The sequence below is a fragment of the Lacerta agilis genome, chromosome Z, assembly GCF_009819535.1.
Source record: "Lacerta agilis isolate rLacAgi1 chromosome Z, rLacAgi1.pri, whole genome shotgun sequence".
Lineage (NCBI taxonomy): Eukaryota > Metazoa > Chordata > Lepidosauria > Squamata > Lacertidae > Lacerta > Lacerta agilis.
In genome coordinates, this window is record NC_046331.1 from 26,456,532 (window position 1) to 26,477,955 (window position 21,424).

Consider the following 21,424-nt stretch of genomic DNA (forward strand, 5'->3'; position numbering starts at 1 on the left):
CCAGGGGCCGGATCCAGCCCAATCGCTTTCTAAATCTAGCCCGTGGGTGGTTCAGGAATTAGCATGTTTTTACATGAGTAGAATGTGTCCTTTTATTTAAAATGCATCTCTGGGTTATTTGTGGGGCATAGGAATTCATTCTTTTTTTTTCTTTCTCAAAATATAGTCCAGCCCCACACAAGGTCTGAGGGACAGTGGACTGGCCGCCTGCTGAAAAAGTTTGCTGACCCCTGACTCAGGACAAATGCAGCCCTCCAATCCTCTCTGTGTGGTCCTCAGAACTTTCCCCAGGTCATACTCAAGCCACACACTCTCTGCACAGGCCACAGCCTTTGACTAGACTTATTTTGCATCCTCCCCCAGTATATTTGTGGGTGGCGCTGTGGGTTAAACCACAGAGCCTAGCCTTGCTGATCAGAAGGTCAGCGGTTCCAATCCCCACAACAGGGTGAGCTCCCGTTGCTTGGTCCCTGCTCCTGCCAACCTAGCAGTTCAAAAGCACTAAGTCCAAGTAGATAAATAGGTACCGCTCTGGTGGGAAGGTAAACGGCATTTCCATGCACTGCTCTGGTTCACCAGAAGTGGCTTAGTCATGCTGGCCACATGACCCAGAAGCTGTACACCGGCTCCCTCAGCCAGTAAAGCAAGATGAGTGCTGCAACCCCAGAGTCATGCACAACTGGACATAACGGTCAGGGGTCCCTTTACCTTTACCGGTACATTTGCCTAGCTGGAATATCTTCTTATAGTCTCATAATGCCTTGGAGATGGTGTGTGTGCAAGTTTAGAAACTAGACTACTCAGCAAAGGTAAAATTTGCTTTAGTTGACCATCCTATTTTATCTCTGGTCCTGCCCACCACTGGCAAGTACCCCCCCTCCAAAAGCTATCCAGAAGGGAATGCAGTCCTCAGACTGAAAAAGGTTCCCCATCCATGATCTACCACTAGAAATCGAGGAGAGCTGGTACTCCAAGACTGCCTTATCGACCTGCTTTGTGTCTGAAGCCCATTCTCAGAATCTCAGTTTCTACGGGCTAGCTGTGGTTGCCCTTTGGTGAAAGCAATCATCCACAACATATGACCTGAATCTCTCTCTCTCCTCTTTATTGTAATCCACAATAATTATGGCTTGAAAACAGGTGCAGGGGCTTCACGAAGTTCTGCTTCCAGCTAAGCCCTTTTCCGTAGAACTGGAAATCCCTTGAAAGAAAGAAGAAAGAAAAACCATTGTTTTTCCCCTTTTTTAAAAAAATGCCGACAGTTAAAAAAAAAGAATAAGAATTGAAGTGGAGTCTCTGGTGAGAAGGGAAACCTTGGCTGCGGGTGAAATTAACCGGGCAGAAACTGACAAGCTAACTAACGAGGCGGATCGCTGGGTTTCCCCCTTCCCTGCGGTGGGGGATCGGGAATCCCCCTCCCCTAACCCCCACGGACTCTGTCTGCCGCCTCCCACGGGCACACAGCAAGGAGGAAGACCCATTAGGCAGCCCCACCTCAAACTGTGTGACGCGGAGTTGCCATGACCACTCTTTTACGCTACAACGGCTGAGCTAGGGGAGGCAGGCGGAGAGGCACAGGGCGCATTTCAGCACCGCCGTGGCCGCGGACAGCAGCCTCGGCGCCGAGTCTCCGCTCTTCTTTCCCCCCTCCCTCCCCTCCCGTTCCCTGATTTCGGGCTTCCCTCCCCCCCTTCGCTCCGAGGGGGACTGGCGGGAGGCGGAGCCCTTGTGGACTTATCTCTCCCCCTGGCGCCCTCACAAGCTCCAGCTGATCCATCCCCGAAGGGAAACGGAGGGAGGACAACGGCTGTGAGGGGTGCGCCTTGCCACTCTCTCACCTGCAGGCTTGAGGGACGCTGAGGGGGAGAGGGGGACCAGGATCTACCGCTTCCACGAGGCCAGCTCGGTAAGTGCTTGACTGAGGCAAGGAAGCCGAGGCAAGGAAAAGGTATACACAAAGAGGTTCCTTCATTAAGGTAGCTCAGAGGCATATATTTCTGCAGTCGCTTCAGGCGTTCCAGGTTGTTCGTTGTGATTGTTCGTTGTTGTTACCAGCATAAATGTGCGTGGCATTCAGAATAACACTAGAGCGTAAGGAACCTAGAAACTATACCCTCACATAGGGTCTGCCTTTTGGACGTAGTTCTGCATAGTTCTATAGAGACGGAGGACAGCGCGTCCGTGCATTCGGTTGTTTTTGGGGCTCCTTGAGGTTCATCAGCCCAGCAATTGCTTGACTGAGCATATATCACTTTTCCGACTGCTGTAAGACCTTTGGCCGCAGCCCATCAAAGTGTTGAGAGATGCTCAAGTTCCAGTGAGTCGCATTGTTTTCTAGCCGAGTCCCATTGGTTTTCCGTTGGTTGCAAGGAAGCGTGTGTTGGAAGTGTCTAACTTCTGTTGCTTTGTCCTCATCCCCCGAAAATGGAAACCTGAGGGAAGCTGTCTTTGAGCATGGGAATTCCATCCGTAGCATATAGCATGGAAAAGGGAAGAGGGAAGGAGTTGAAGCCGAAGATTGTACAATTCTTTACTTTGTGTAAAGAATCCCTGGGTTCTATGTGGTGTCTGAGTTCCTCGGTATCTTTCGGACTTTCTAGAGTGTCCTTAGAAACTATCCAGGGTTGACATTTTGGATTAAAGAATAGGTGCTTATATATGCTAACTGGGTGTTCTATGAAGTCTGCTTTTAGAAAAATGATTTATTGAATATTTTTCTTGGGTAACGAAAGTACATATAGCGTCTCTGTTTTCAGTTGATAGAATCCTTTCTATGGATCATTTACATTCAATGTTAGACACTAATATTATAGACAGTATGAGATTGGGGGAGAAGAGAGGTTGGGGGTGGATAGAACGGGTAAGAGAGAAGTCGGGGGGGGGATAGTAAACTTTCGTTATTTTACATAGTCTATGTGCAAGATTTTTGTATCAGCGTCATGTGGGTCGGTTCCCCCCCCCCATTCATTTAAAGTCTGCTTTTGGGTAAAAATGTTCATAACTATAGAAGGTCTCCAGACTGCAGGACTTCCTAAATACTATTATAGATCCTTTGCGAGATGTGCATGTGGACTAAAGAATCCTTGAGTCATGTGTAAGTGCTATAAAAGACCACCTGAACTACAGAGGTGTGCGCATGTTGAAGGACCAGGCATGCTGTAGAATCTTTAAGTGGTATATGTAAGCACTCTTTCTCCCTCTTGCTCTCGTGCTTTGGATACTATAGGAGTTTTATATTTTCTGTGGGAACTCTGGATGCTATAGGATCTTCCCTTTGCATATTGATTTCATGAATTATGTTCTGAAGTTTTCTACAAGGTTTTTTGGAAAGCTATATTGTGTAGGTAAATGTCATTCTCTTAAAGAGTTATACAAAATCCCTGGAAGTGCCTTTGCATAAAAGGTTTCTGTCCATGTAGAGCCCTTGAGCTTTATATAAGACCCCAAATTAGGGTTGCCATGTGTCCTCTTTTTCCAGGACATGTCCTCTTTGGGGGGGGGGGTAAAATGTGAGACAAATTTGCATTTATTTACTTTGAATGGCTGTCATAGCGTCCTCTTTTTTGATCTTCAAAATATGGCAACCCTACCAAACTAACAACCATTATATTCTCCAGTCTTTCTGGATGCTGTACACTTCTTGAGCCTCATATATAGTCCCTTGGCAAATATAAATGGTTTCTAAAGCACTATACATTCTAAAAGTCCACCAATTACCTTTAGTTTAAAAGAAATCTGCATAGTTATAAGTATATAAAATGGTGACTGCTATGACATTATACGTCCCTGGGACTATCTAGGAACCTGTTGAGTTTTGGATTATGAGACTTCTCAAGATACATTTGGATTCATCAATGGGCTGTAGATTCCTTTTACTGGACCTGCAAAACTGCCTTATATATGCAAAGTCAGATCACCGGTCCATTTTGTCCTGGGTCATTTACTATTAGAGTGTCAGTATGCTGTAGTGGTTAGAGTATTGGATAAAGACCTGGGAAACGGGGGTCCAAATTCCCATTCAGCCATGAAGCTCACTGGGTGATGTTGAACCTGTCACTGCCTCTCAACCTAACCCAACTCACAGGGTTCTTGTGTGAATTAAAGGGGGGGGACCAGATACGCCACCTTTAGCTCCTTGAAGGAAAAGATAGGATGTAGATGCAATAAATCAATATTCTTGGCAGAAGTTCTTCAATGTCTCTCAGGGAGATGTCTTTCCCAGCCCCTCTACTTGAAACCCTGTCACTGAAATTGAGACTAGTACCTTGCACATACTAAGCATGTGCATTTAGCACTGGTACTTTTGGCCAAGTTAGGGTTTTAGAACCCCAAAATCTGCTAAGATCCCTGGGTCTCTTTGGAAAAGTATTTCCAAGCTCTGAATAGTTTCGGGTGCTAGAGAGATCTGACTAACCCCTTTTCTGCCCTAGAATTTCACTTGTGTTGTGTGAAAGGCTACTGAATTTTATCACAGGGCTGCGTGTGCATGGGTGAATGCAAGTGTGTAAGCAGTGAAAAACAGGGGCATTTGTTTCTAGAGTTGACAGAATTATTCAACCTTAGGTCTTCAGAAGCTGTTGGACTTCAACTCCCATCATCCCTGACCATCGATTAAGCTTGCTGGGGGTGATAGGAGTTTTAGACCTCTGGGAATCCAAGGTTCAAGAGCACTTTCTATCACATCTATTGCCACTATTGTCCTTTAAAGTAGGTGGCCCACCCTTATATTTATTTTCTCTGTAGTGTGTGTGTGTGTGTGTGTGTGTGGTGAAATAGGTGGTTTTATGAGCCATACATTTGCCTTTCACTTACTCAACATGCACTGTAAAATCAGATTTCTAGCACTAATTCTTCAATAACTTCCTATTCACAGGGTCAACATTCTCCTGCCACCCTCTCTCCCATTTTTCTTATTTTATCATAGCCATCCCAATAAGCTTCATTCAGTCCTTTCAAGTTTGTCATGCCAATTCTCCCCATGGTGCTTTGATGACAATAATTTTTTATAAATGAATCATTGGTCAAAATGATATGGTTCTCTGAGAAGCTGTTAGAAGCTGGAGAGAGATGTTGGAATAATTTTCCCTTACAGCCACAGGTGGGTTGAGGCTGTATAAACATTTGGCACTGAGGGGCAAACAAGCCAGAGTTTCTGCATCTAAAATTTGAATTGTCTTTATCTTGTCTCTGTGCCCCAAAAGCCTACAATGAATCAGCAAGCTGAAAAGAGCAGTCACTTCGATGAATTCATCTGCACTTCTGTTTCTTAACTCTTTATTATTTTTACCATAGCAGGAGCTATGGTTCAAAACATCAACATTGGCTCTAAAAAGCAGTATTTATTTTTGTTGTATTTCCCAGCCAGGTAGAAAGCAAACACGGTTTACACTGAACTCAGATGCAGAATTTGCTTTGCAAGCTTCAGAAGGGGGCTCTGCTTTATAACTTGTGTCATAATGCAAAAACAAGAAAGTACTTCTGAACACACAAACAGTGAGTGAATTGTCACATCCTAGCCAATGCAGACTGCAATTGCTTTTCCACCTGAAGCAACAGTATCAAAATGAAGCCCACTAATTTTCACCTCCATCTGACTCCACACTAGACCAGGTTAGAGAAATTCAGACCCAGGCCTCTCTGTCTGACCCTTGATATGTTTTCTAGGTCCTATCTGTTATCCACCCTCCCACCCACCCTCCCAACCTTGACTGAATGTTTTCGTCTGGCTTGAATATGTCTTAGAACTCTGATAACGACTTCTGCTTGCCCAGAGGAGATACCATGTGTAGAAACTAGTCTATTGTACTAAGCTAAGATGGACATTCATCCCACTTTCCACTTTTGTCTTTCACCCTGCCCACCACTGCAAGTGGACCCCAGAAGGTTGCCTTAGAAGGAAATGCAGCTCTTGGGGTGAAAAAGATTCCCTGTTCTTGTTTTAGACTCTGAAATTAATGGTCTTGAACTTGAAGGTGGGCTATAAGTGAAAGTGGTGGGATCTGCAACAAAATGCTGTAACATGCCAGTGTTCTTGTTAGGGATTCAGAGGTCTAGCAGCCATGCCTTTCCCCCTAAATACTCCATTCCCCTAAATTTTCAGTCTGCCCACTCTACCAGCCAGCCAGCATCCCATGACCATGGTCACTGAGCTGTTCTTCCTCCCCTTTGTCCCTGTTTCTGCACACTTTGGAGTTCACTGGAGTCTGCTGGTACCTCTCTCTTGTCTGTGGATGGTACCTTTTTGACTACATAAAAATACTGTATCCATATTCATTGAAGGAGCTGGCTATTCATACCTAGCAGGGGTAGGAAACCAAGTGTGGCTGGCTGGTGGGCTGGATCTTGACCTCCCTCAAACCCTGCAGGCCATTCTGGCAGGGAGATAAGGCCACCCACCTGTCAATCTGCTGAAATCATGAAGACATGAAGAGAAATATTTTCTTAGCCTGTGCAGAAAGCTTAGTCTCTTTGAAAGCTATTTTTAAATATTTGAAGGGCTGTGCAGAGGCCCCCAGCCCACCTGTAGCCCAAACCTGCAGCCCCTAGACTTACCCTGTTCCTGCCCCAGGGATACCCACCACAGATTCATATCTGAAGCAATTCATAACTTTTAAGGGAATCCACCGAAGCAGTTTGTTTCCCAGGTAGGGGTGTTATATGATAGACAAGACCAAGGAGTATAAAGTAAGGCACCCATTAGGCTCCCTAGTTTATTCTACTGCAGTAAGTCAGCACCCAAAGAACAAGTTTGAATGGAACTGCCCCAAACAAGGAGACTTCATACATTGGCACAATATACATTTTCTATCACAGGGTTAAGTAAAGTTGCCATAAAGTTGTTGAGCTATTTTAAAGGAAATTTGGAATAAAGCCCACTTACAACACTTATGGGTTGACATATGTCCAGATTTAAGCGATTCTCACCTGGACACTGTTTCCGATGGCAAAATCCCGACAATTTCCAGGAAATTCTGGATTTATAGCTTTGTTAGAGACTCATGCAAGGATCCTCCTCTTTATACGGGCACTTGGTTTTCTGGAACATGTATATTGGGGTGATTCTGCTTTGTGAAACAAATTTAACAGGTGTTGGAGGTGTCTTTTGATACCTTCTACCTAAGGGCATGCAAATCCTGCCAGAGGAATTTTTGTAGTTTGATTTCTGAATCTTAAGCCAACTCCTTCTACAGAAAGCTCTGATTCCATTGATTTCACATCCTTTGCTCAACATGATCAGCTTCTTCTTGCTGACAGTTAATGACCCTGGATAGATTGACACAAGAAAGTTCTACACCTGTTTGCACTGCTTTGTGTTTTCTGGTCTTATTACAGCCACATAAAGTTAGTTATGCAAGCAATGTTGCCATCAGGGTAGGACTTCAGAGCAGAATGAGCAGGGCAGCCCTTAAACATAGCAGGACCAGATTTCTACATTTTCAAGTAACTGAAATAGAGTATATTGCCACCTAAAGGATACATCTCAATACAATTAAGTCTACAGTCTAAAGTTACCTAATTGCACCACTGTCTGCTGGTGTTGCTTCAAAGTCTGCTTCAGTTGCATTAGGAAAGAGGATAACTGCTAGAACCAAAAAAAATCACAATGCTGCTACTTTTTCCTATGGCCAGAATGGATTGAAATGTCACTGCTGACGTTATTACCATGCTGCTGAAAGACAAGGAGAGAATGATGGATGGGGCCAACGTGAGGAGCTTTGCTTCAATATGCATTGCAAGCCTTTCCCACCTGTAGCATAAATAAGATTTGCTGAATGCCATTGCCAGTTGCTTTTGCATGAAGGTGTGGCTCAGCTTTCTTAATGACCATGCTAAATCACTACAAAACTTACCGTATTTTTCGCTCCATAGGGCGCACCAGACCATAGGGCGCACCTCGTTTTTAGAGGAGGAAACAAGGGAAAAAATATTTTTCTGGTTTTCCTCCTCTAAAACCCCTGTTTTTTTCTTTTTTCTTTTTTGAGGATCAGCTAAAAGTTTTGCAGCTTTTTTGCAAAGGGAAAAGCCCTGGTTTTTTTTTTTTTTTTTTTGAGGATCAGCTACAAGTTTTGCAGCTTTTTTGCAAAGGGAAAAGCCCTGGGTTTTTTTGATGATCAGCTAAAAGTTTTGCAGCTTTTTTGCAAAGGGAAAACCCCTGTTTTTTTGAGGATCAGCTAAAAGTTTTGCAGCTTTTTTTGCAAAGGGGGAAAAGCAAAGCTCCTTTTGCAAAGGGGGAAAAGCAAAGAGGGAAAGCCCCATTTTTATGGTGTTCAACTCACATTTCTGCAGTTTCTAAAGGAAAGGGAGCCTTTTCTACAGTTTCCAGACAGATAATCTAATCAGCCAGTCACATGTAGCTGGGGAAACAAACAACCTCCCTCTGCAGCACATTCAACAATGGATGCCTGAGCAAGAGGGTGGGGCTGAAAGGGAGCCGGGGACTCTTATCTCTCTCCCCATCTCTTGCTAATCAGCTGCTGAGCGGGGTCCTTTCAACACCCACTTTTCTCTTTGCAAAATAAAAAGCATGATCCTCTTTTGGCCCCTGGGCAATTCAGCTCCAGGGACCACCATTTGCTCCATAAGACGCACATATATTTCCCCTTACTTTTTAGGAGGAAAAAAGTGCATCTTATGGGGTGAAAAATACTGTAAATGTGGAAACTTCCACCTGCCAGGCAACAGTTAGGACTTATTCACAAGACCACGTCAGCACAATGTGGCTGTTAATAATCATCATACACAGACATCCCTTTCAAGTGTCCTGATTTTCCCAGGACACCCCCAGAATTACAGAAGCCACCCCAGCTTCTGATTTGATCCTGGAATGTCCCATTTTGCCCCTCTCGTGTTGCCTCCACCAAGCTCGGGGAGGGGGATGAGCCGGTGCTAGCAGTTGATGCTGGCACTTGCAATGCTGCTGCTCTCTCATGCAGGTCAACTGGTTCATGTGAGAGCATGGCACCAAAAGACACGTGCTCTGATTTTCATCAGAGGAATGTTGGAGGGTGTGCCTGGAGGTTACAACAGAGGAAGCCATGACTGTTAGGGTGGTATGATATGGCTTTAGATGTATAGTGCAGATGGGGCCAAGCTTAAGTCATTTCCCCACCATAACATTTAACACACATTTCAAGCGCATGGCTTCTTCCAAAGAATCCTGGGGGCTGTAGTTTACCCCCAAACACTTATGTTTGACAAATCACCGATCTCACCTATGTATTTGAAGGATAATGTCATGAATGCAAGGTTAGAAACTTGTCCCTAACTTAGTACAGCAAGTTGACTACTCAGGTTTCAAAAAGCCATGTTACTGTTTATTCTTAACCCACAGCATTTCATTGGGAGGTCCACGCTTTCATCGGCGACAAGATGTTCATCTCATATTTTTGCCCAAGGATCCAGTGATTCATCACATTGACTCTTCGGCAGTGCATACTTGGCAAAAATCCAGCTATCGTAAGTTTGAATCTGTTTATTTCTCAATGGAGACTCTGCTAAGTTAAGCTCTTGCAATAGGAGGTAGAAAATATATATGGAAGTCCAATTGTAAGTTAGATAATAGTGTGCAAGCTTTCTGGGTTTCATCAGGGAGAAATGTTCAGGTATATTATTTCTACGCCAAGCTAATCCCACCTTCTTTCTGTCTTTTGCGGCAGAGGACACAACTGAACAAAGTTCATCAACTAACAGGTGTCTCAATAGGAGCTTCATAAATTTGATTCCCCCCCCCAGCCAGCAATATTGGAGGGGTGTGTGTATATCAGGCTGGAAATACTGCCTTTTACTTTTCGGAGCATGATCTGTGCAAAGTAAAAGGCCACCACAGATTTGGAGCGGGGAGAGCTGGAAATGGTGTGTGTTTGTAGACGTGTGCATATGCATGTGTACATGTGTGTGTGAGGGGGGGCATGTGTGGCAGGCGTATGTGGTCTGAAAGTATAGTGTATGTGTGCATACATTGGTTACTCCCACTGCTGGAATATGGCCCTCAGAGAGGTGGGTGACTAGCAATCAGTGGTGTAGCAAGGGAGGGGCGATAGGGGCGGTTTGCCCCGTGTTCCAGGGGGGGGGGTGACACTTGGCGGTCCCTTCCGCTACTCCCCACCTCCTGGCTCCCCGTCCATGCTGCTACACGGACAGACGGGGCAGCCCCATGAGCCGCCGCTCACCCGGCGGCTCCCCCGGTCACCGCAGGAGCAGCAGCACCGTGCCGGATGCACTGCGCATGCCCGGAAATTCTGGGCATGTGCAGTGCATCCAAGTCAGCACTGCTGCTCCCGCAGCAACCGAGCAAACTGCCGAGCGAGCAGTGGCTCGTGTGGCTGCCCCATCCGTAAAGCAGCACAGACAGGGCAGCCCCACAAGCCGCTACCCGCTTGGCGGGTCGCCCAGTCACTGCGGGACTAGCAGCGCCAGGCTGGATGGATTGCACATGCGTGGCATTTCTGTGCATGCGCAGCCCGTCTGACATGCATCGCGATGTCACGACACCCCGCCCCCAGCGGGGTGCCTCCGCGCGCCATCCCTGGCAGCCAAGAGGCTTCCCCCACCACAGCTAGCAATGTGCTCCTTGGGCTTAAAAACAATAGCCAGTCCTGTTCTACACAATGCACTCAAGCACAATAGGACTTTGTATTATATGAATGTCATTATCGGGTACTAGGAAGGTGGGTTGGGGAGAACATGGCCTCTGTTGTAGAGATCATTGAATGCTAAAAAAATTGGCCTATTTTTATTTATTTTAAAAGAGCAGTTACCTAGTCCTCAAGAGCCCTTTTCTGATTATTGAAATATGGGAATACTCAACATAGAATCATAGAATTGAAGAGTTGGAAGGTACTCAATGGGTCACCTAGTACAACACCATCACCCCACCCCACCACCCCTGTAATGCAGGAATCACAGCTGACATATGGCCATCCAACTTCTGCTTAAAAACCTCCAAGGAAGGAGAGTCCACCACCTTCTGAAGAGGTCTGTTCCACCATTGAACAACTCTTACCACCAGAAAGTTCTTCCTCACATTTACCTAGAATTGCCTTCCTTGTATTTTGAATCCATTGGTTTGGGTCCTACCCTCTGGAGCATCAGAATGCAGACTAATAACATAAAGAAAAACACATGGACCAGGAGTGAGGATACACTTGTTGTCTCTACTCCTGATCTCTACACATTGACCATTCCATTGTGCATAGAGCCTGAGGAAGTGGTAGGTGCAATTTGATGCTCTATAAGGTTCCCCATCATGGGGTGAACAGCTGCACTTATTTAATCTGCACATGTGTAGACTCCATTCAGAAATAAGCAATATGTGGAAGTCAGGACAGGAGTCGGAATAGCAAGGGCAATTCTGCTCTCCCTCCATGTCTACTATGCATTTTGGAAAGTTGTTTGATCACCCTGCATTTGGACACCTCTTAAGATATTATAGCTAAATTTTTCATGGTGGTTCCTGAGCTCAAGGAGTAAATTGATATTTGGATAGAACTGGATGCCATTTTAAATCAAGATGGTGGGCTGAGCCTATCAAAGCATCAGTGATTTCAACCACTGATTTTGAAACTGTAGTGTGTTTTTTTATGTTGTTGTTCCTTATACTTCCCAAACAACAACTATGTGAAAAAGGGTTCAGAATCAGATAGGAGAGGCCTCAGAAACAGTGTGGACAGATTCTGTCCAGTGCTTAGCTATGTTTTTATGAGCAGTCACATTTTGTAGATATTGATGTTTTAGTTTGGTCGGGTCTGGCCATCACCATGTAACTTGATGGCTTGGTGCTATTTGCTTCACATTTCTTTTGAAGTGGGTGGGAAGCACTTGTTTACCCAGAAGTAAGTGCTGCTGAGTTCAATGCAACTCTTAAATAAGGCTGCTTAATATACTAAACAAGGCTTAGTATTAATGTTCCCCATTAGTATTGCTCAAAACCGGTTTGTGTGGAAGATGCTGTAATATTTAAGGCAACTTAAATGCATTTTTAAAGGCTATAAAAATACAGTTAAATAAAAAATGCACTGACTGGAGAAGTTATATCATACTAGATCCATCCCACCAAGTACTGTCTATCCCAAGTGGCAGTGGCAATGCAAGTTTCCCAAGGACAGAGGTCTTTTCCATCATTTGCTGCATCACCAACTACCAGATCTATTAACCTGGAGAGGCCTGGGAACTTCTGCAGGTAAAATATGTGTTCTATCTATCACACAGGTATGTCCCTGGTTGCAATTAGAATAGTATATTAAAATCCAGAAGACAAGAGAGTTAAATACCATCAAAATATTTGCCAATGTAAACCAGCTTTAACCTGGTACCTAAACAATGCTAATGGTGGCGCCTGGTGAATGTATTTTGGGAGCGGCATTCCATAATCAATGAGTTGCAAGAGAGGGCCTTGCTCTTGGTAAATGTCCATGTGATTCTAGCCACAGCTCAGGGGTACAGAATATTTTTCAGCCAGAGGGCCGCAGTCCCTTCTGGGCAACCTTCTGAGGGCCACATGCCAGTGGTGGGTGGGGAAAAGCAATGAATTTACATTTTTGCCCTTATATGGTAGGCTAGCTTCTATACTTACTATCACACAACCCTCTCTATCTGCCACCAAGGAGCATTATCAGGGTTCAGGGACACATTCAAGCCAGGCGACAAACACTCAAGGAGGGCAGTGAGCATGAAGAGTGTGGCCTGGGGAGAGGACCAGACAGAGAGCCCTAGAAGGCTGCATTTGGCCCCTGGGCCCCAAGGTTCTCCACCCCTGCCATAGATGAAGCTATAACCAGGACTTGGTCTTTTAACCACAGCTACCTAGTGGCCTTCTGTTCAGGCTAACAACCTGGCTAATGCTTGTTTCAGATGGTAGAAAATCAATATTGCATATTTCCCCAAGACCATTGGCTTCCAAGCAGCTGACTCTTTTTCTCTCTTCCTCCTGCCCCCCATCAGGTAGGTTAGGAGCATGTGGTTTTTGGTTACCATGAGTAACGATAATGAGTAGGACCATGAGTAGGACGATAATAGCATGGAAAGCTTGCAGCAGCAGTCCATGTACTACCATGAGATAAGAGAGTAAACAAACAACCGCAGTACGTATGTTGAAATTAGCTTAATGGAGCATGTCTTCAAAGCCCATGATTAAAAGAGATTGGCTCTAGCCTGCTTCCATTTCTTACTCCTTGGCTCATGTGATGTGGTGAGGGCCAAGGGACTTTTCGTGCGAAGTTCGGCACATGGCAATGTGTTCACATGCCCCACTTCCACAAGGTAAACTGCCAGGGAGCATTTGAGGCACCACATTGAGAGTGGTGCCTCAATGTGGCATCGAGGTAGAACCGATGGATGGTACCCATGTGGCATTGTCAATACTTCAATTTGTTAGGTCCATTATAGGATCATGTGTCCTGGCATGAATTAGATGCAGTAAACTCTGGTCCATGGGCAAATGTGGCCCTGCATCATGCAGAAAGTAGATTTGAATTCACCACTCAACAGCTAATGGGTGGTGAGTTAAAATGTGCTAGATCAGCTGTGCATCTGAGTTCCCCAGGCAGAACTTGATTGTGCAACTGTATCCCTGTAGAAAGCAGTACAGTGGTACCTCAGGTTAAGAACTTAATTTGTTCTGGAGGTCCATTCTTAACCTGAAACTGTTCTTAACCTGAGGTACCACTTTAGCTAATGGGACCTCCTGCTGCCGCCGTGGTGCCACGGTGCAATTTCTGTTCTCATCCTAAAGCAAAGTTCTTAAACCGGGGTACTATTTCTGGGTTAGCGGAGTCTGTAACCTGAAGCATCTGTAACCTGAAGCATCTGTATTTTTTTTTTATAAGAATTTATTGACCTTTTTCTTATAACAACATATACCCACACCCACACCTACAATTAAACAGATACAAAACAAATACATTGATAAAACAAATACGAACAGTGTCAAGTTTTCTTGCTGCATCTTTTCTTTAAAAAGAAAATTTCTATTTCCATATCTTGACCATTGACTTCCCCTGCCCTTTCTCCTTCGAGTTCATATCCTTAATCTATTTTATAACCATTTCTCCTGAAATTCAAATTCAATTATATAGTTACACACAATTATATATTCAACATTTAACTAACAATGCATCATCGTAGTAATATCTCATCATAATTCTTCTTCCATTGAAATCTTCACCAATCATTATATCATATCTATCTCTTCTATCCTTTAAACTGCTGCTAATAACATAGTATCTCAAAATATCTCCTTTCATATTCAAACAAAAAATAAAACAAAAAGATTGTTGACAGTATTCACCCTCCGATTTCAAAATTCCATGACAGGCTACTTCAAATTTTACTTAGTGTTTCACCCCACACCCCCTCTGTCCATTATTCTTCTCCTGGTGGCCTCAACACTGAATTTCCCTGTGGCTTCCCTCTCCAAGCGTCCACAGATCCAGGCACAGTCCAAAACTCTCCTTGCCACGAGCTCCAGGATGTCCATCTCGTCGTCTCTCAGCTTCTCCGGTTCTTTGTAGCATTCCTTTTCTTCTTGTAAAAACCATAATTCTCTGTCCCTGGCCCCCGAGCTCACACCTCGGGGACTGGATATAACAAATCTTACCGTCGCCTTGGGACTGCCACCCCCAAAAGGCGAGTTTCTTCTCCGAAGTAGCTCACTCATTTCTCTCCATCTTCCCAGACATCCTCTCAGCTCTTTGGCAAGACTTTCTTCCAAAGTGTTAAAAGTTTTACAAGCCTCCTCTGTGGGCAATTGGTTCTCTTTCAGACCCCCACACAAGACTTTGACTTTCCTGTACAGCAGTTCCACCTTCAAAGCAATGAGCCTCTGTTCGTCCGTTAGTCCAGAGTTCAGTACCAGTTCAAGGACGAAGCCCAGCATACTGGTAGAGGGGGAGGAAGTGGGTATCAAATTTCTACTCCTGCCTCTCTGTTCATCGCCATTTTCCTAAACTGGAGCGCAGATACCGCAACTTTAAATGGAGATATTTTCCGCTAATTTACTTCCCAAGAAAAAAGTTTGCCAGTCTCATGTATCAATTTTAAGCACATTGTAGCAGTCCTGTAGCAGCAGTTGCTCAAATTGGTTAGCTTCTTTAACTCGAAGGGAAGAAGGCAGGCTGCCTTTCTCCTTCCCCCCGGATCGTTCCAAAAGCTCGATTTCTGGTCAAATTAGTTACTCACGACCACCGGGTTCCTTTGGCTCCATTCTTCAAAGGTAGAACTAAGACGCTCACCGCGGGCTTTGTCGCCGCATTTGCATCCCGGTTGGGGCATATCCCCGTAAGCCCGGCTCCGTTGTCCCTTCACCCCCACTCCCCCTTTACAGGGGGGGCAAGGGAAGGGTTCGGAGCCTCCGTGGGCGCAGCCGGGGAGCCCAGGGTGCGGGACGCTCTTCCCGCACCCCAACCGGAGCCCCGCTTTGCGGTTGCGGGGCTCCTAACCCCCGGGATGGATCGGGCGCCTCGCAGCCGAAGCAGCCCCGACCACCCGCTATGGCGTCGCCAGCCGGAAGTCAACCTGAAGCATCTGTAACCCAAGGTACCACTGTACTGCTCAGTACTTTGCATGGGATTGGCAAAGCCCTTGCACTGTCATTTCCAAGTGCTTGAAAACTGCTGCACAAGGTACTTGGGCAGGTGGGAAGGGCAACCCACCTGCCAGTCAATGTCCACTGTCAAAGCTGACATGTAGAGGTGGGACTGGAGATTCCCTGGCAAATCCTGAAATGTGTTTAATCATTTAGGAGCATTTGTATGCTACTTCATGGCAGCTCACAATGCCCACTCTTTAGAAGCATCTCTTGATGCAATGCTTGAAGCTGCCTAGAATGATTCATATGAATCATAATGAGCCCAAATCTTTCTTGCAATCATAGACACAATTGCCTAAGAGTATTTGAGCACATCATGATTCATATGGTGTATTCCAGGTATCTTCAATCATTACATCAAGAGGCATTTAACATATTCCAGTGAACTCTTCCAAATAGCAAAGTGGATAATTTTCTTAAATTTGTATTTATTTTATTTTTAATTGCTCAGATATGTTGGGGATATTTTAGCTGGGGGATTCTGGAATCATAATATTCTTAAATGACTAGGAAAGCTAGGGACAATGTGGCCCTAAATGTTCTTACTCAGCAGTAAATCTTATTGAGCGTAGGAACTTTATTTCTCAAATTCACTTCAGAGTGCAACCTAATTTTTGTCTCTTGCATTGAACCTAGTGGAGGCCAGTTCATTAGACGCAATGAGGGATTACCCCACTAGCTCCAAAACACCCTCAGCCTACTGCATCTGCCTGCCTTCTTGCCCACTAGCTATCAACCTATAGCCTCACTGCTGCTGTTATAGAACGCGGTAGAGAGGAGAATAGGCTATGTCATTGGATCTGGCTCCTCCTACTGTTGAGCCCCACTGCCTTGAGGCCTACCACTAGCCCCAATGGCCACTGATTGGACTAGATGTTTCAAATTCACCTGAGCATCTCTACATCTCTCCAAATTTAGGTTACACCCATAACATTTAGAATCATAAATATTGGTTGGTAAATAAAGAAAGTGTCAGTGTGGGTTTCAGTAGGCAGTGAGAGAGAATACCCTTAATTTCTGTTGGCACTAAACCAATGTTGCTAGAGCTAGTCAGCTAGTTTGCCAGTTGCTCCTGCACTGTCTCACTTGCAAGGCAGCCTGAAGATTGCATCTCTGTCGGCCTAAGACTTCGTGCCATGCACCATTATATTGGGTTTCCATGGCAGCAAAATTCCTTTTTCAGGTGTCTCTCTCTATATGTCATCTCCACTCTTCCTCATCTCTGTTTTCTTGCCAGAGACAAGCCAGTCTAAGGCACAACTTCGTATTGAGATGCCTCACCATAATCTTCTATTCCGAAAACACCACAATAAAATAATTTTAAATTACTTGATAAATATGTGCGGTGAAGGAAGAAGGCTACAGCTCATTGGACACTGGTCTTTTGGGGGCAAATAGGGTACTTCTATATCAACCTTACTATGTCCTCTGCCAACCCGCACCTGCCTGCCTTCTTTCTTACAACTGACATAATAGTCCCTTCCTGTCAGCCTTCTACTTCTGCAGCTCAGTGTTGCCGATGCAAAACTAAGCAGGGAAGAGGATGAGGACAAAACTAGAATTAGTGGGCTCTGTCTGTCATTGGCTCTGGCTCTTTTTCATCTCTTGTTGCCCTACCAGTCCCAACAGGAATCAAACACCACTGCCCTCACTCAGTGGTAGATCACATGCTTTGCATGCAGAGACCCATGTTGGGTCCCAAACGGTTCCACTTAATCAGATCAGCAGGTAATATCAGGAAATACTTCTGCCTAAGGCACTAGAGAATTGCTGCCCTTCAGAGTTGGCACTATTGGACTGGATGGTCAAATAGTCTCACATAGTATTAGGCAACTTCTTACTCACCTAAAACTCCATTTTAGGTATCTACTGGTATGTACAAGATACTAGAAAAAACCAAATTGACATTACTGTTCACTGTTATCTCTCTCTCCACCCTGCCTACCACTCCCCAATCAATAACCAGGTGTTCACAAAAATATAAAGAAAGGAACATTTATTTTCCACTTTGAATAAGAGTGCTCTGAGCGACATTTATTTCTTATTCTTTAAGGGAAAACCGGGCCAATCTTTTTTAAAGAAATGAAATGAAATGAAAACATAGCACAGACAATTTATTGAACAAGAGCACAAAGATTACAGATCCACAATATCAAGATGATTCCTTGAATGTAAATAACCAATGCTATAGACATTACATAATTTTTGTTATTATTTTTAAATCTACTTGCATATTTGCCATATTTGGTTGTGTACTTAATTATTGTAATTTCCTCTAATTGCACAGTACTGTAATTTCCCTTAATTACATTCATAGTGTACATACTTAAATCACAACACTGGGGCACTTAATTTTACAACAGCCCATAATAAACCTCCAGGAAAACAATGCCTTCCCAATGTTGTGTTGGAGGCATTAGAAACCTGACATTATTTTGGATTTCCCCCTTGATACACACACTTTTTGATGGCTGAGATAGATAGATAGATCTACCTACCTATCTACCTACCTACTGTAGCAAATAATAATAATACAAGCTCCTAATACTAGCCATGATTGTTATGTTGTATCTCCACTGTTGGTATGCTTGTCTATGCCCATTGCTGGGAATCACAAGTGGGCAGAGTGCTGCTGCATTCAGATCTTGCTTTTGAGCTTTCCATAGGTTTGTTTGGCCACTGTGAGGATGGGTTGCTGTACTAGGTGAACCATTGGTCTGATCCAAGAGGGCTCTTGTTATGTTTTTCCCCACACAACCATTATATTTATGAGTGAAGAGTAGGATTTTGTCCACTCTTGGTACCTCTGTGAACTGCACATTCAGTGATAGCTTTAAAAGGACAGCCTTATCAAGATTCTCAGCTGGGTAGAGAGAGGAGTCCTACACAACTACTATTCACACACACACACACACACACACGCCTAAGTAATACCACACACATAGCAGTAATTTTGAGGTCAAGGTTTATGGCCATTAGGTATGATTCTATCGCCCCTCTTCCAACATAACTTCTGAATATATGAATGGAGGAACCCCTCTCCAGCCAATTAGATTGGGTGGGTAGGAATTCCTTCTGAACCGCAGGTGGGGCAATCAATCAATTCCTGTGCTATTTGTCATGTCATTGAAGTGCTTGATCTGTCAGTGCTTTTTAAGATGTCCCTGACTTTTTCCTTTGTGTTTTCCTCTCAGTTTACCAGCTGATTTCATGATGACTGAGGATTTAGATCCAAGATTCAGTTTTCTCACTTGGGAACAGATTAAAATACTGGATCAAGTGCTAAGTGAGGTGATCCCCATTCATGGCAGAGGGAATTTCCCGACGTTGGAGGTGAAGCCAAAATACATCATTTGTGCTGTCAAGGAGCAGCTGATCAAAAATCAGATCGTTGTCCAAGACATACGGCTGAATGGCTCCACAGCAAGCCACATCCTTGCAAAACAAGATGGTCCCAGCTACAAGGACCTGGATATCATTTTTTCTGCTGAGCTTCCAAATGAGCATCAGTTTCAGGTTGTGAAGGAGTCCGTCCTTAATTGTATCTTAGACTTCTTACCAAAAGGTGTCAACAAAGAAAAGATCACAGCAAAGACAATGAAGGATGCCTATGTGCAGAAGATGGTGAAAGTGTCTACAGATTATGATCGCTGGAGTCTTATCTCCTTGACAAACAACAGTGGAAAGAATGTTGAGCTTAAATTTGTCAATTCTCTCCGACGGCAGTTTGAGTTCAGTGTTGATTCCTTTCAGATAATCCTCAACCCTGTGTTAGATGTCTATAGCAATGGAGATGGTGAGCTATCAGAAGATTCTAATTTGTCCATCATGGCTGAAAGCATGTATGGAGACTTTGATGAGGCCATGGAGCACCTGAAGTACAAATTGATTGCCACAAAAAACCCCGAAGAGATCCGTGGTGGAGGCCTTTTGAAATATAGCAACCTCCTGGTTCGGGATTTTAAGCCAGCAAATGAGGCAGAAATTAAATCTCTGGAACGTTACATGTGTTCTAGATTCTTCATTGATTTCCCTGATGTAACAGAGCAGCAGCGGAAGATTGAGTCATACTTGCGCAATCACTTCATTGGGGAAGGGAAGAGCAAGTATGACTACCTGATGACTCTGCGTGGGATCGTGGACGAGAGCACAGTCTGCCTTATGGGACACGAGCGAAGGCAGACGCTGAACATGATTACCATCTTGGCTCTCAAAGTGCTTGGAGAGCAGAATATCATTCCCAATGCAGCCAATGTCACATGCTACTATCAACCTGCTCCCTACATCAGCGACAGGAACTTCAACAATTACTATATTGCTCCTAGACAGCCACCCATTATCTACCAGCCCTATTCCTTTCACATTCCCATGCAGAGTGGCATGGTGTAGCCAACCACAAAACCTCATTGCCTTACATCATTGACCAACCTTTCCCTAGCTCCCCATTCCCCTGAGGGCTCTTCAAAATAAAGCCCGTGTTAAAGCAAATTTTCCTATCACTTTTGATTTTCAGGACATCTTTTTTTGGGGTGAGTCTGTGCATGTTGCCAAACATTGGCCTGCTTATGAAATATTGTCCTACATATTGAATGAACTGTGTGTTGGAGTTCATATGAGATTCTTGGCAAGTTTCCTAAAACAGTTTGTGTGCACCCTCATGTTTCTCTCTGTTTTGCAGCAATTTGGCCAGACGACCAATGTTGCCAACCAAGCAATAGTGTCTTACAAATGGCACAAGCACTGAGAATAATGTTGTGTGCCTGGACCGAAATGCAAAAGTTTGTGTGTTTGGCTACAGCATCAAGTCTACACTCCTGCCTTTTGTTACTGTGCTGTGTTGCTACTAAGAGACTAAGAGGCAAAACCTGCACAAGGCATAGGGATGGAGATTGGAATATAATATATTATCCACTTTTGTGACAGTGTGAAGCTTCTGGAGAAAGCTGGCAGTGTCCAGTCTAAACAAGCAGAGAAAGGCATGAAAACAAGACCTTGGGCAACTCCAATGGAACACTGCTGACATAAAACATTCTCCATTTAATGGAGCTACAGAAGTTGTTGCCTCTGCAGGGAGCACAGCCGACTGAAGTCTTATATAGGCTGAACAGACCTGAGATATAGTAGGCTCCATTGTCATGGAGGTGCAGGCTTGGTGTTTAAGGGGTCCTTGACTTGTTTCCTAGTTTTTGGCTCCAGTACGACTGGGGAGATAGCAATACCACAGGATGACAGAGCTGCGTCTTCTGGCTAGAAAATCACTAAATATGGCATGAGTGATTCTGTCCTCCATTCCCAATAGATTCATCTGTTGTACCCGTATATGCATTCTGGAGTGCAAAATGGAGCTTTTGTCCCTCAGCTGCAAGAAACAAAGAGAGTGAAGATTCTTTGCCTCATTTCATAGTGAAAGTGTATAGAGCATAAGCCCACTGAAGTGGGGGAATATCAGTGCAACTGAACTGGAAATCTTATCCAAGTGCCTCACTGAACTGAATGGTGAATGGTTCATGAGTGGATCCAATTTTAATGCCAGGTTGCTGTGCTACCTAATGTGATAAGTAATCAATTCCAGAAATTGTGTAGAAAACTGTGGAAAGTCAAACAATTCAGTATGGCAAATTCTGATAGAGAACTTCACAAGTTTTGTAAAAGCTACTCACTTGTTTCAGTAATTGACACTCTGATCCTTGAGATATGGATGACCACAGAGCTTCTTATGTGAGCCTGGTCATCCTACGTATGTGTTTTCTGCAGTCCTGTGTTACCGAAGCAACATGACATGGAACTGTGGAACAGCTGCCATCACAATGCTCCCATAACTTTAAAAATGGGCCTCAATCC

General features: G+C 44.4%; 1 protein-coding gene across 2 annotated transcripts; it reads left to right on the forward strand.

The window, feature by feature from the left end:
• The first annotated feature begins 1,590 nt into the window (after positions 1 to 1,590).
• On the forward strand, positions 1,591 to 20,082 carry TENT5D (terminal nucleotidyltransferase 5D). 2 transcript variants are annotated; one of them, XM_033138107.1, is made up of 4 exons: positions 1,591 to 1,906; positions 9,332 to 9,456; positions 12,042 to 12,178; positions 18,778 to 20,082. In XM_033138107.1, exons 3-4 carry the CDS (start codon positions 12,084 to 12,086, stop codon positions 19,970 to 19,972), a joined length of 1,290 nt encoding a protein of 429 aa, XP_032993998.1. In that variant the 5' UTR covers positions 1,591 to 1,906; positions 9,332 to 9,456; positions 12,042 to 12,083; the 3' UTR covers positions 19,973 to 20,082. The 2 variants fall into 2 exon arrangements, with proteins under 2 accessions (XP_032993998.1, XP_032993999.1); XM_033138108.1 differs by lacking the exons at positions 1,591 to 1,906; positions 9,332 to 9,456 and adding an exon at positions 12,850 to 12,939 and having other exon boundaries at positions 12,126 to 12,178.
• Positions 20,083 to 21,424: the final 1,342 nt, after the last annotated feature.